Source organism: Thunnus albacares, chromosome 4 (assembly GCF_914725855.1).
Source record: "Thunnus albacares chromosome 4, fThuAlb1.1, whole genome shotgun sequence".
Lineage (NCBI taxonomy): Eukaryota > Metazoa > Chordata > Actinopteri > Scombriformes > Scombridae > Thunnus > Thunnus albacares.
This window is the reverse complement of record NC_058109.1, coordinates 27,650,347-27,665,869: the sequence shown is the minus strand read 5'-3', so window position 1 is coordinate 27,665,869 and position 15,523 is coordinate 27,650,347. Positions and strand designations below refer to the sequence as shown.

The 15,523-nt window shown below is 39.1% G+C and overlaps 1 protein-coding gene across 1 annotated transcript; it reads right to left on the bottom strand.

The window, feature by feature from the left end:
* Positions 1-8,803, bottom strand: kbtbd8 (kelch repeat and BTB (POZ) domain containing 8). The gene is made up of 5 exons (XM_044350121.1): positions 8,725-8,803; positions 5,388-5,595; positions 4,848-5,154; positions 3,840-4,659; positions 1-3,157 (listed from the first exon to the last, which is right to left on the bottom strand). Exons 1-5 carry the CDS (start codon positions 8,738-8,740, stop codon positions 2,694-2,696), a joined length of 1,815 nt encoding a protein of 604 aa, XP_044206056.1. The 5' UTR covers positions 8,741-8,803; the 3' UTR covers positions 1-2,693.
* Positions 8,804-15,523: the final 6,720 nt, after the last annotated feature.

The following is a 15,523-nucleotide window of genomic DNA, read 5'->3' as shown; positions in this document are numbered from 1 at the left end:
TTTCACTTTTAATAGTTTTATTTTCAAATTATGTGCAATGTGAATTTCACAGTTGAACTCAACCACCACTATAACCCGCAACCCAAAACAGACAAACCAGCAAAGTAAAAGTGAGGAAAGAAATGCAATGAAGAACTCAATGAAATAGCACCCATGAGTGATGCATATAGATGTCCAGAAATTAGCAATGTTTTGCAGCCGACGGCCACTAACTCTTGAACACAGAAAGCTGTTTGTTAGCTTGTTGTATTACATGACTGGTGTTTGAAAGTTGATCTGTAATGCTTAGTTTCGGTGAGATGTTACAAAGAAATACTACTGTACTACAGAGGGAGGGAGGGAGGGAACAAAATCTATCACTCGTGCGGGTAATCATTTTTTCTCAACAGAGCAGGATTACTCTACCATAACTAAATAGGTAATTACATAAAGAAAAAAAAACAGCCACTGGAGACAACAAAAAGAAATCACATCTATTTTTCAAGTTATAAAAGAAAATGAAGATAAGTTTAAAAAACTGTGCAAGTACAGCAAACCTATAGTACAGTATATTACACATAACAAAAACATTTAAATACAGTACTGTATCAGTAGAAATCCTGAGAGTTCTCCGTTCCTGGTTCTCAAATGGCCGTCTGTAGACATGTGGATGAAGCTCAAACCTTCTCTCACCCTTGATGAGGGCTGTTTTGAGGGCATTGTTCAAGCCAGGTCGATTTAAAACCAGCTCAAAGTCAGTCAAAGGTGGATCTTCTCTTGGAGAAGTTATATTATGTTCACAAATCCTTAATAAATGTGACTCTTCTGGTATTCAATTCCATGTGAATCTCTTAGATGATTGCTATATGGTTACTAAAACATATTTTTTTTTCTGAATAGAGGGGCACTCTTCGTTAAGATAAAATACAAGGGAAATGTGTAGTGCAAAGATGACACAGGAACCTGCATGAGGAAATTGACGGCACTGAAAATGTCACACGCTGACAGGGAACGCCACTCAGTGGTGGTATTACTCCTTCTATACAAGATTGTCAAAAAAAAAAAAAAAAAAAAAAAGCAGCACCAACAGTTTGTGTCCTCTGAAGGCGGATTCATGGCTGTTAGATGAATTAGCACACAACCCAGGCCACCCTCACTAGTTTATATTGTCTGCTTTTTCAGGAGGGTGCTTCATAAAGTTTGCAGTTAAGGACCGTTGAAGTGGAGAGTGATTCAGTGCAACGCCGAGTTAAGACTTTTCAGATATTCTTCATCAGGAGAAAGTTTTTGATTCTGATGCCCCTTTTTTCTAGCCACAGGCACATTGGCATCTCAAAATGATCTGCACTAAATTACGCATCACTTCAAGCCTACACCCATGCAACAGCCAAACAATCATTATTGGAACTAAGGTGATTTTCACTAGCAGAGACAAGCACACAAAACAATGAATGCACTTTTACTAAAGTAATATATAGCCTAATCACAGTTCCATGAGTTATTGCTACCACAAAATTCTTTTCAATGTCCAGATCAGCTATAACAAGACCTCAAATGCTTTTTTGGCATTGAAGAGGAAGGCTCTTTCAACCTTTTTCAAATGATTATAACCAGATGTCAAAAAACAACCTCAACAGAGCTCAATGCTCAATTGAGCTTTTCACACAGTTGCTTAATCAACACAATGGCCTGAAATGTCCCTTTTCTCCTAATCAAATATCTCTGAAGTTTCTGAGGTAAGCCTGTTAGTTGGTCTGAACTTTCCACTTAGTGTTGCCACAGATTTGACTCCGTCCTTATTTCTCCAATGTGGAGAGTGAGTATTCTTAACATTTCACTTAAGTTGTCTTCGCATGTGACACAAAATGGATGCCAACTCAAAAGAGTGGGAGGTATGAGCCCCCATGCAACTGGAATCTCAAACAAAACTTAAAAATAGCTCGGAAGCCAAACATAGTGTATTGTTTGACACACTGACGCTTGTGAAGGAGGAGAGGGCCATAAAAGTATCACACAAGCTTCAAGCTTCAAAAACACGACGGTAATGTAAATCACAAGCACACTTCAAATTATAACTCATCTAAAAAAAAAAAAAAAGCTGCAGAGACTTGAGCACAGACTAGGAAAAAAAAACACACACACACACACACACAAACCTCAGAGCCAGCAACCTACTAATGAGCTATGGTACTCATCTTACCCGTATGAATATATAGTTTATATAGTTATTTATATATATATACATACATATATATATATATATGTATATGTATATATATATACATAGATTTTAACTTTATGCTGACACGTAGCATCCATATCTCCAGAGGGCACTTTTATCTTGTCAATACCCTCATACACATGCTTATCATTTGTAAAAATCCTTACCTATATACGTATCTAAAACAAAAATAGAACAGCATGGCTCAACAACAAGCAAAAAAAAAAAAAAATAGTATAATTGCACTTATGATTCATTGTACGGTTTTCTTAAACAAGCATCAGTGTGGGTAGTTGGTGCTGTCTGGAAAAAAAATACTGCAATCTTTAAAAGCACCCCCGTTTTGATCATGTTAAACCAAAGTTTGAACGACTTAAGACTTAACCAAAAATGGTCCTTGTGGTGCAAACCCAAGGTAACACCAGGCACAAGGCAGGCAGGACCACACTACTCTCCCTCTGCCTCATAGATTGGGTTCACAAAATGAGCTACCTCAAAGCACTTTCTGTAGACATTGTGGGTAAAGTTTGGCCACCACACATTCAAAATGGCGGCCCAAATCCCAGAGGCGGTCGGGTGTCTCATAGATTTTGGTCCATAAATCTGCCTCGTCGTCGTACTGGTAAAGGGAGTTCTTGCGGCTGGTGCGAAACACGTGCTCCTCCACCATGACCTGTGTGGCTCGTACAAACAGGTGTAGCTGGCCTTGCAGCAGCATGGCCTTTATGTACGGGCTCGTCGCTTGGTCAAAGGGCAGATCTCTCTTGCGGCTCCACGAGTTCTTCTCGATATCGTAGACCTCCACAGTGAAGGTGCGCTGGTGATTCCTGCAGATGCCGGCAATGTAGTAAATGCAGTTCTTATACAGGGCGGCCAGACCCTGGCTCCGAGGAACACTCATAGGGGCAAGATGACTCCAATAGTCCTTACGGGGATCAAAGCAGAAGAAATATTCACCTGCAAAAAACAAAAAGGAATGTTATTTAGAGCTGAGATCAACTGCTTTCACATATACTTTATAATGTGTGTCATCTAAATGTCTTTTCATGAATGTACTTTCAGATCATTTTGAATTCATGACATTAACACTGACATCTTAAGCAATTTTATAGATGCACATTTTATGAGTTAATTTCAATATGTGTACATTGAAGAAGTTTCTGGTTGGTGTAATTGTTCCTCCTGTCCATACTAGCCATCAAGAGATCCTTTCTGAATGCAGTTCCAATGTAAGAGATAGAAGACAAAATACAAAATCCACAGTCTTGAAGTCTTTTTCTTGCAAAATTCCCTTTTTGTGTTTCCCCCGGCAGTGTTTTCTGGTTGAGCTGCTGTGGCATTAAACACAAGTAGGGAGTTATGTATGAAGACTGTAACTTTTATCGACTACTAAAGTCTCATACTAGCCTCAGCTGAAGCGTTGATTTTTTTTTTTTTTCCCCCAAGGAACGAGGACTGTGGATTTTGTCCCCCATCTCTTACATTGGTGTTAGGAAGAGGTCTCTTCAAAGCCAGTACAGACAGGAGGAACAATAGCAGCAACCAAAAGTGGTTTCAATGGACATATGGACATGTGAGTATTGTATTAAGACAGCCGTAAAAAAAATGTACATCTATCCTTTGGGAAGTCTACACTTACCTTGGAGGACATAGATGCGGTCTCTGTACTCCACAGCACTGTGAAACTCCATGGCCACTGGCATGGGACTAACTGCTGTCCAGCAGTTGTCCCTGGCATCATAGCACTCTACTGACTTTAATGCGTTTCGCCCATCACCTTCGTATACTCGGCCTCCCAGTGCATAAAGCTTCCCACAGCAGTGCACAAGTCTGCAGCCAATCCTCGCTCTCAGCAGAGGTGCACGTGGAAGCCATCTGTTGCCTGCGTGTTCGTACTGCCAGAAGTCACTCTCTGCTCGATGGTCAATGGACACCTCACTGTTGCTCGGTCGGTAGCCGCCAGCGATGTAGATGTCGTTCTCTGAGGACACCAAAATACCGACCTCTCGGAGATCATTGGGTGGTTTGCAGAGCTTGAACACCTTTCCTGTGGCTGTGTCCAGGCAAGGCACCGTCTGCTTCTTCCCTGAGTGTTTGTGAGCGGCGTCAAAGCAGATGACCATCTCAGAAGCAGTCATTCCCAGGCGCTGTGGGCAACCATTGGTGCCAGTGAGGCGGGTTTTGGCCTCAGCAGGGTCTTTAGACAGGGACAGGGCACCAGCAAAGGGAGCGGGTATCCGACTGAGAAAGGCCTCATCCAGCAAAGGCAGACGGATGCATTGGGAAAAAACCTCGGCCAGGTGGGCCTCACGGCCAGGCAGGTCATGCTCCAGCCAGCGGACTATACTCTCATAGACATGCTCTTCCTTTTCCACATTGAGGTCATCATTGTTCAAAATGCTGACCAGCTGCTCCTTGGTCATCTGGAGGAACTCTTGCTCCCATGAAACACACAAGAACTACCACAAAGACACAAAAATGTCAGTTTTTAGCAGCCAAACACTAATCACAAACAAAGCGCTGGTCACACACATAAGACCAGAGCAATATATGTATTTGAAAGAAAAAATTTACAAAAAATGCAGAAGCAGGCATAATCATTAAATCAAAATGCAAATAGCTAATCCCATGCTCATGCTCAACTGACCTTCTTGCGAATGTAGTCCTGTGAGCGTTCCCTCAGCTCTTGGTGCCCATAGGCATCAGCGAACATGTAGACCCCAATACAGTTCTGGGGGTCAAGCCTGCTGATCATGAACTGGGCACACTGGTCCTGCAGGGCAGGAATCTGGAAAATGCTGGCTGCTGTGAACAGGGCCTGGACGTTGGACTCAGAGAGTGTAACCCTGGACGTGTAGGCATAGTCTAGGACTAGGTGCATGGATTCAGACTCCACCCCAACAATTCTGACCTCACGCTGGCTGCTCTCTGTAAGGCCACTGGTGAACATGGACCTGGTGGTGATGGTGGAGAAAACACAAACGTGATTAACTAATAATTGATTCTCCGCAACAACTGCATTTTGATTCAAATGTGCTAAAACTTGACAAGGAAGTTTTATCTGAGTTGTATAACCTTTATCAGTTACCTAGTAACCCAGCTGACAATACAACCAGGTAAGGTTTTAACATTTCCACTTAGTGAGTTGTGCAAATACAAACATTTGTACACATCCAACATTTCCTACCTAAAATATGGGCTGATTGCTGCAAGGACATTTCGGTGACATGAGAAAGTCTTGCCATGGTCCACTTCTACGACGATGTCTGTGAGCTGTGCTTCATCATACAAAGCTTTGAGCTGCTGAAGGATGTTACAGGCATGAACAGCATCTACCCCGTTATAGTTGGTGCTTGGAGGTGTCCCATTTTGTACTTGTAACAGCTTCCCTACCTCTGAACAACACAGCACACAGAGAGAGAAAATCACAAGATCAGCACATTAAGTTATGGTGTACACAACATCGAAAGACTTGATCAGACTCCTATTTCAAAAAGCAAGTGATGCCATAGCAGGTTATAAAATTCTAATTGGTAAACAGTAATTCCTGTTTGCACTTTCAGACCCTTCATTCAATCACTTTTATATAGTTGTGCAGTCTAATGTAAACACAAAAATAAACATAGTATGATGACAACACATGTACTGTGTTACACACAACAGAGCACAAGACGAGACAGATGGCAGAGTCATGATGACATAAAGGTGACTACTTAAAATGCTGGCATGATGACTATGAATCTTTAATATATTAAGATAAAAAACAAAATAAATGATATTTGTCTGAAGCGTTTACTGTAAATGAATACTGCAAGCATGTTTTCGATTGAGAAAGGTACAGTACGTGTTTTGATTTACAGTAGGTATGGGCCAAGAGTATAAGGTTGTATGCAAGAGTTTGGGCACACCTTGACAAATAATATATTTTGGTGATTTTTTTAATTGAAAAGATGTTAACACAGCTTCGCTAGGATATGGAATATAAGACACAATATTTTCAGCAATCATTAATGCATGGTTACTTTTTATGTAATACATTTAACAAAAAAAAAAACACTGGCATGTGCAAAAGTTTGGGCACCCTACAGAGTCAGCACTTAGGAACACCCCCTCTGGCAGATATCACAGCTCGCAAAAGCTTTTTGTAGCCAGCTCAACATCTTTCAATGCTTGTATTTAGGATTTTCACCCATTCTCCCTTGCAAAAGGTTTCTAGTTCTGCTATATTCTTGGGCCATCTTGCATGCACAGCTCTTTTAAGATCTACCCATTATGTTTAAGTCAGGGGACTGTGAGGGCCATTCCAAAACCTTCAGCTTGGATCTCTTGAGTTGGTCCATGGTAGATTTCAAGGTATGTTTAGGATCATCATCCTGTTGTAGAAGCCATCCTCTTTTCAGCTTCAGCTTTGTTACAGATGGTGTGATGTTTGCTTGTAGAACTTGCTGATATTTAGTGTAATCCTTTCTTCCCTCCACCTGTGCAATGTTTTTTGTGCCACAGGCTGCAACACAACCCGAAAGCATGATAGATCCACCCCCATACTAAACAGTTGACAAGGTGGTCTTTTCATGAAATGCTGCTCTTTTTTTCTCCAAACATACCCTTTGCTGATTGTAGCCAAAGAGTTCTATTTTAATTTCATCAGTCCACAGCACTTGTTTCCAAAATGCATCAGGCTTTTCTGTGACATACTTATGACATTGGATTTCATTATGAGGACTCTCTGACTCTTCCATGAAGGTTTTGTTAGTGCAAGCATTGCTGCACGGTGGAACGGTGCACCGCCAATCCTGAGTCTGCTAAATCTTCCTGCAGGTTTTTTGCAGTCAAATGGGGCTTCTGATTTGCCTTTCTAACTAGCATACGAGTAGTTCTCTCTGAGTTTTTTTGGTCTTCCAGATCTCATCTCAACCTCCACAGTTCTCCCAAACTGCCATCTCCTAATTACATTTCACACTGTGGAAACTGCAAGTTGTCAACACTTTGCTATCTTCTTGTAGCCTTCCCCTGCATTGTGGGCATCAATAACTTTCATTTTCAGAGTCTTACACTGCTGCTTAGAGAAACCCATGGTTGCTGAGTGTTCGCACATGGTTTGAAGAGTCAGAATATTTGTAAAGTTTGGAAATTGGCACCACCTGACATTTCTTAATGACAACTGCTGACATGCCTCAGACCTAATGGACTGCTTAAAGTCTGAGACCTTGTAAAAAGAATCTGAGACTTGAGAACTCTTAAGATGCCCAAACTTTTGCACATGCCACAATGATGTTTTTATTTTTGATCAGATTATAACATAAAAGTAACTATGCACTAATATTTGTTGAAAACATTGTGTTTTATGTTCCATATCCCAGAGGCCGTATTTACATCTTTTCAATTAAAAAACTACCACAATATGTTAATTGTCAAAGGGTGCCCAAACTCTTGCATACAACTGTATGTGACCCGGTTATAATAATGACTGTGACAACTGCAAAAACTTATCTCCTTTCATCGTTTTGTTCTACATCTGCTTGTTTCTCACTTTGGGCAAAAGTTGTCATGTTCCCACTTCCCAACACAAGACATACGGATAACATCTGGGCCTATAAAGTCGCGGATTCAGTGCTGTTCTGCGAAGTAAACATGTTTCTTATCACATGTGTCGTGGTTAAGTTTATACAAGTGGAACTGAAACTTTGTGCCTTCAGTAATGTTTCAATATAGTCGTGTGTCCTCAGCTACTGAGAACAGAAAACTTTTCCAAACAAAATACCTCGTGTTGTGCAACGCTTACTCCCTGACAGGACAAAGACTCGCGATGAGTGAACAGAAAACTACTGTCTCGCCAGGTGGTAGCTAGCCTGCTAACAGCTCACATCAGTGCCCGGCGTCTGCCGTAAACTGTGCAGGCAGCTAACTACGCTGCAAGGCAACTTCAAGAGTATTTAACAACGAATAGCCCGATTGTGATCTGCCAAAATGTTTGTTTATTTCGAGGAACAGCAGTGCTCGCGGCTAAATTAGCTGGCTGACATGCAAGCTTAACTTTTAGCAGGCAGCTAGTCACCAAGCTAATGTTAGCAAGCTTTCTTTGACACAACATTGCGAGATATAAAAGAGCGATAAAGACCTGAGATGTTTTTAGTCCTGTCGTCCCTGCCTTAGAGAAACATAACAGTATTTCACACGACGTCTAGTGCGTCAGTACCGAAAACAGTAGCTGTAACTACAACTTCTCTAATCTTTGTCCCTTGTCATAAACAAGTGTTTACACAATCAGCTGTGTGGGTAGCGAGCTAACCGGCCGAAAGTTAGCCACACAGCTAACGTTAGCTGCTTAGCCGGAGCTAACAGAGCCAACACTTTTGAGGAGTCAATAAGAGCTTGACCCCTTTTACCGAGAATGCAACATGTCACGACTCTTTCCACTAGTCTGTACTACTATAATCCACGAACATACAAACACACACATTATAACTTTAAAAGGCGTTATTTAAGTCTGATTAGTACACAAAACAATGCAGATTTTCGCTAACCTCCACTGGCAGCCATTCTCTCCAGTCTGTCTCGGGGCAGACCGAGAAAACGTCAGTGAGCGCACAGCGGAGCCCCGGAAACAAGGAACAGCCAATCATCACAGGAGCACGGATCTAACAGCCAATCACAATCCTGTTTATCTGAAATCGGAATAAAAGTTGATCGCTGTATGAACGAATTGTACACAGTAACAGAATTACAGATGACACTCAATATAATCAAACCCCCCTTCTCCCAAAAAAGCCAAAAATCAATCCAGCCCATCTAAACGAGCGGACACAGAGTAGCCAAAAGCGTAGAGGAAGCACTCTGAGTGCAACAGTGACCTGAATGTTTGGTATCATAAATATGACACTGGAAGCAGCAACATAATTCCCCCTGCTCTTTGCAGAGGAATACATGCTCTTTCTGTCTTCCAATCAAACACACAGAACTGCATTAAATATTAAATAGATTGCATTAAATAGCATTTGGTTTCTAGGGTTGAAATTAAAGCCATTTTCACTTCATATGAAATTAATACATTTCATATCAAAGTAAAAACTATTGTTTGTTGTGACAATGTATTAAAAATGGAAAGAATATTCTTTAAAATGAGTTGCACTGTGATTTCACCAATGTCATTTATAGATCTTGAAATCAACTGAGGTGATTTTAGCCTATAAACAGGGATTCTGATAAACATCCCTTTTTTGCATAGTGAATGTACAAAAGAGCACTCAAAGTCTTATAAAAGAAAGTTTCAGATCAGTAGACATTTCAAATTCTGGGTCAATCAATACTGCTTTATAGTGGAATACAGTAAAGACCATAATCAAGAGGTTGTGAATTGTGGCACCACTAACATGGCCAGTAATCTAGGCCCACATTTCCTCTGAAAGTTAAAAGCCGATGCAGATTTGTAGAGACATATTTTAAGACAGGTTTGCTTTGATAAATGTAGGTGATGAAGCTAAAGTTTTAAAAGCCAATGTCAATCTTAAATAACTCAGTTATAAGTTGTTTCTTTTAGTAAAGGATATGGTCATGTGAATCCCACCTAAAACTTAAAGTAACCCTCCAAGTACTTTTATATACTTGGTATTAGGTTCACCAATTTTTTAACTGAACAAAATGTCAAAATGAAAACTTTACATATGGCAAGTTATTTATAGTTTTGAGCTTAACTACAGAACAGAAAGCTGACAGTGGTGCAGGAAATTCTTTCCCTGCAGCTGCATAACTGTACAATACTAATATACTAATATACTAATACTCAGGATTTACCATCTTGGAAAATGCAACAGTATAGATGTAAGCCAGAGGAACTTGCACAACACAGACATGCTTGCAAAAAGACGTTCGAAAAAGGTTGTGTAAAAGCATATTTATTTTAATCAGCCACAAAATGTGAAAAATACTTCTACTAAAGTGGCACAGTGGTGAGTCTATGTTGATGTTTGAAATTACAAACATTGCTATTACTTGTCATCGTTAGGAGGTGTGAAATTAGACAGCTTTTCGCCATTTAATAGGAAAAGGCTGTTGCCATGTGTCCTAATTGGTTGCATTTTGTGATTTTGAAGAGGAGGAGGTACTTGAGGGAAAAAAGTATTATTGTGTAACCATTTGAAACACGTGTACTGTAGCTGTTAAAATCTCTATCTTCTGATTTTGCCTGTTTGTTATGAGTCAAAGCTGCGGATCTCTTTTGAGTTGAAAGATTTCAAATTCTTTTTGCATGAAGTGACGTAGACTGCAGTAAATCTGTTTTCCTTGTAGATATCTGTAAAATATTCCAACACAAAATGTGTAAGTATCTATGTACAAGAATGTTTGAAATATTTTAAAAGTCAGAGAATATGTATTACCTTCATGTACAGTTATGTCACCACTTTATTTTGCAATTGTGTGTCAGGATTATACCTGGAACCTACTTTACTGGAAGATAAGTCAAATAACTCTTTTGTTCTACTTTTTCTTTGGCTTATATGCTGCTTCATGACCTTGCTCAGGTATTACCAACCACAACTGTTAGCGTAGTGTGTTTGCGTGGCATAACTGGCAAGAGCACATTATCACCACTAGAGTTCATTACCCGCTACGGATCAATGAATTAAAAATTTCACATAAAATGAAGTGGGTTGCTGTGTTCCAAGGACAGATTTAAAAGACTGCATTTTTCTAATTTTTCCACATTAAGAACATCTTCAGAAGAGCGTAGCCTTGTTTATACTTTGCTTGTTAAATCTGCGTATTAAGATGAAACTGGAAAAAATTTAAATGTGATTAAATAGTTTTTTATTGCATACCTCAAAGGCAGTACAAACCAGAACTTTAAATACATTTTTAACTTTGGCACTCTTTCTCCAACATGTTTTCATATTTTTGTTCAATATATCAAACATTGCTTATCACACCTCTCCCTAACCACATTGCAGCTCATGAATTTTAGATCACAAAAGATTATGTTGGCTTGAAAGGCCGGGTATATTAGGCTGTATTTCACATTTCAAGTTGAATAAATTGAGTTTACGTGGGGGTTTTTTCACACTGGCATCCTAACCCTTACCTTTGAGAAGCAGATGAATTTTTGAATAGATGAACAGGGGCAGCTGTTACAGAAAATGCCTTCTGGCCATACCAAGCAAATTAGTATTTTTTATGACCTTTTTTAATTATTAATTTTACATTCATTCATGTGTACAATTTATTGTGTGTTTGTCAGAATTGGCTGTTACACTTGTGTTACAGGTTGCATTTATAGGCTTATTTAATACAATTATTATTAAAATGGTAATGATAATCTTCACTGGATGTCTGAAAATAATGACTATGTTACCCTGCTCTTAGAATCTCTACTGAAACTAGTTTAATCCACCCAGAAAAACTCCAGGATTTCTGTTTACATGTCATTCTCTAGTCTAATGGAACTGTACTGCATGACCACCTGTCATATGTGCCGCAACGGTTTTTTTAATTAGATAAATGAGGCTTGATGATGGCAAAAATCAAACAATACTGACAGTCATTACACCCCACAAAAACTGCATTTAGTTAATGTTATGTCAAAGGCATGTTCTGAGACTCTGAGACCACTCAGGAGTTCACAGACATATCAAGAGAAGAAATCATAAAATCATGTTGTAAGTCTGTCTCACACTGTATATTATCATTTGTGATCAACAGGTCAAAAATATACAGTAACATTTCACACTTCAGTATGTTTTAACAGAAACTAACAAGCGACAAATAAGTTATTAAATTTCTCAATCTAAAGGGAATTTTTAAGATTAAATATTAATCATTGCCACAGGAAACATGCATTTTTCATCTACCAAATAAGTCAAACTTGAATATTTCATTCAAATTCTCCATTATTATGTTGATGGCATATTTCAGGCTGTTCACACAACCTGTCAACAATAATGAAGCAATGCCCTTTGTGGCAATGGTGGTTGATAATTCATTGTAATTCGAGCTCTCTATCAGAGGTGAATAGGGAGTTGGCTGCTGTGGGTCTTTTGACATTCACAACACGAGGCAACACCTGCAACCTCATGCTGTCAAGAGAAATAGACTAATTGTTGTTTATTGAATACTGTGATTGCCATGTAATTCCCATGTATTAACGTGCTGTCATTTAATTTCTATTGCTTTTAATTAGAATTAATTTATTAATGAATCTAAGAATCAATCAATAACTTTATTTGCCCAGTAGGGCAATTGATTATGCAGATGTGGGATGCATATATTTAGCACATATAAAACACAGGGCACATAAATACAACAGTAAGACCAAAAAATATGAATACACAGTAAAAATACTCAGTCAATTAAAAATATAAAAAACAGAAAGTTAAAACATTATGCAAATAACTAATTTTTCCTCCAAGAGTTTAGAGGAGAGATGGCAGAGGGTATAAAGGAGTGTTTGTATCTGTTGGTTTTTAGCTAGTGGAAGTCTGAGGAGGGTACCAGATGGCAGAAACTGATAGGGATGTGCAGAGAGCCCAGTATTTGTATTTGTATTTGAATAAAAGTTGAAATAGGCGTAACAATCCTGTTTTTGTTTTTATTACACTTCTAATTTTAGGATATTAATGTGTTAAAATAAGTGTTCTTCACTAAACTATTGTAGCAAAGAAGGGTTCCCACACCAGGTCTCAAACTCTGATCTCCCAGACCACAGACAACTGTGCTGACCCCTCAGCCAAAGCTCAGCTCCACCAGACACACTGACCTGCAGCTATTTATACATCCATGACACAGAGACAGACAGTAGAGCAGAGGAGAGAGACGGAGACAGCGATGTAACCTCGCTATGCTACAAGTCCCGACCTGGGCACTGTTATTTGACATGTTTTTTTCTTCCTGAAAGCAAAATTTTAAAATATTTATATGAAGTAAATACTCATAAAAAAACCCACTATTTGTGCTTTTCTGAATACCGGATTCAGATTCGGCTCCACCCCTAGAAAGTGAAACTGTTGATATAAAGGATGGGAACAATCAGACAGGATGGATTCTTCTTTCTTACATTACTGTTTGTTGTAAAGATCCTTCAGATTTTCCTGTGCAGTGCTGCTTGTTTTGCGGCAGACATTAACCACCTTATTGAGAACATCTTTGTTTTTTACCTCGAGAGATAGATACCAGCAGAAAAAGGAGAGCGTGAGCACAGACTAAATAAAAGATCGATAAAACAGTGTCATCAGGGTCCTGTCAACCTGGAACTTAGAGAGTTTCTTAAGACAAAAGAGACATTGTAAAGAATATTTACATAAGCCTGTCTGATGATGTTATTGTTAAGCACCACACATTGTCTATTCAATTTTCAAAAAATTGACTTGCTACTGATAATGTGACATTTGTATTGCTCATTCACATATGTAAGATTGATTAAAGCAATTATTTCATAATTAATTATGATTGGTTAAGCTTGTTAGGAAGCAGCACCTGAAAAATATAACTGATTTATTTTCTTTACCTACTTGTCAACTTACAGTTTCCACTACTTTCAGCACTTACAGACACTTCAACTCCATTCAATGCATACACTTCAGTTGACACTTAAAATCCTTTCACGTCTTCACATTCCAATCTGAAAAACTTCCTCAGCTTGTGAAAGTCACACGTCCAATGTTTATACACTGTTTACCTCAATGGCTTTCACTGCTTATACTCCAGGCAGCATCTTTCAGATTTGGAATTTATTTCTTTCAAGACGTCTACTTCAACTGACAGCTCAATTTATCATTTACATACCATTTCAGCTCCTTTCAGTGCTTTAATTTCAACTTCACTCAGCACCTACACATAAATTGACACTTCAACTTCATTCACCAGTAATTGTGTTCCAACTGCCACCTCAACTCCATATCAGCTTTTTTTTAATGTTCCAACTGCAAATTTTCAGCAGTGAACACATGTAAACATATTGTATAAATGCCATTTATGATTATAAATATCTTATATTAGTAGTTATGGCACATTAGAATACTGCTGGCAGCACCAAAGCAACCATAATCATTATAAGCATCGTCCATAAGAATCTTATGACTCTGATGATGTTGTTGATGTTAGCTTTATTCATGTTTTAGATGTGTTTTCTATAAAGATATTTCAATACATATAATTTGACAAAAAGTGTACATGCATGTAGTCAAAGCCGACACTAGGAGCTGACATTAGGCCTACATTCATATCTGGATTATTTTTAGCAGTATTTGGTGTTCGCAGAAGGAGACTGTTATAAACCTAAAGGTAGTGCCTTCACTGCAGTGCCATTATCAGTGCTGTGCAGGCTGGAAATGCACTCTAACACTGTAAAATGACAGAAAGGGAGACAAATAAAAGTACAACTGCAATCTAAGCAATCGATTTCACATTTTTTTCCCAATTTCTTCCCATTCAGCCACAGTGCGGCCTGTGAAATTGGGCCTAGCTACTGTTGAATGAGAGAAAAAGGCTTCCTGGGGTCGCTGTTATTTGATGATAGCTCTGGTTTCTGTTTACCCCTCCACAGATGTCCCTTTTTGATACATTGAAACTGATCACCTGATATTTGCACTTTCTACTTTCTCCCTATCTCGCACAGAATTTTCTGGTCACAGCACTGTGAATGAGAGATTTATTATTATAGTGTGCAATCACAATATATTGTTTCAGTCTGAAAAACTGCAAGAGGGGCTGCAACCAATGAAATTAGAAGAGGTATCTTCAGAGAATATATAGGAATAGATGGGATCATCTTTTGCTGCTTATGCTCAGATCCAGAAACATAACTGCTGTTCTGTGTTTTTCTCTTAGGAAAATCCTTCATCATTGGGTTGAAAAATGTGTATATTCATGTTTTATCTGTAATATATCTTAGCAATTAATTGTATTTGTGTGCGTTTGTGTTCTTTATGTATACGCAATGCAAGGGGTTTACATTTGTAATACGTGCTCTCATCTTCACTGCAAGGCCCCTCTTCAGTTGTGAGACTGCCTTTTGCAATCTCTTGGGAAGATGAGAGAAAAACAGTGCGGGGGGTTAAATGGTGGAGTCCCAGGTTGGTAACGATTGAATTGCAGAACAGAAGAAGAAGAGGAGACAAGATGGAATGCATGAGGAAGAGGAGGCAGGGGGTGTAATTGTAGTTTAAATGTGTGTTTTTGTCAGAGATAGAGGTAATGGGTTATTATATGCCTCCGGAGGCCTGTGGAAGAATGCCTGCAGATGTTGTAAAGAGCCCCATCCCGTCACTCAGGAGGAGACAAATAGGAGCACTATGGGAGGCTGCTGTAAATACAGACCTGGAGGTCTTTCTCAAT

Bases quoted from the DNA above. Each gene is read 5' to 3' on its own strand.
- kbtbd8 (XM_044350121.1), bottom strand. The intron at 5,155-5,387 runs GTAGGAAATGTT...CATCACCACCAG, and splicing joins GCAATCAGCCCATATTTTAG to GTCCATGTTCACCAGTGGCC. The intron at 4,660-4,847 runs GTCAGTTGAGCA...TCTTTGTGGTAG, and splicing joins AGGACTACATTCGCAAGAAG to TTCTTGTGTGTTTCATGGGA.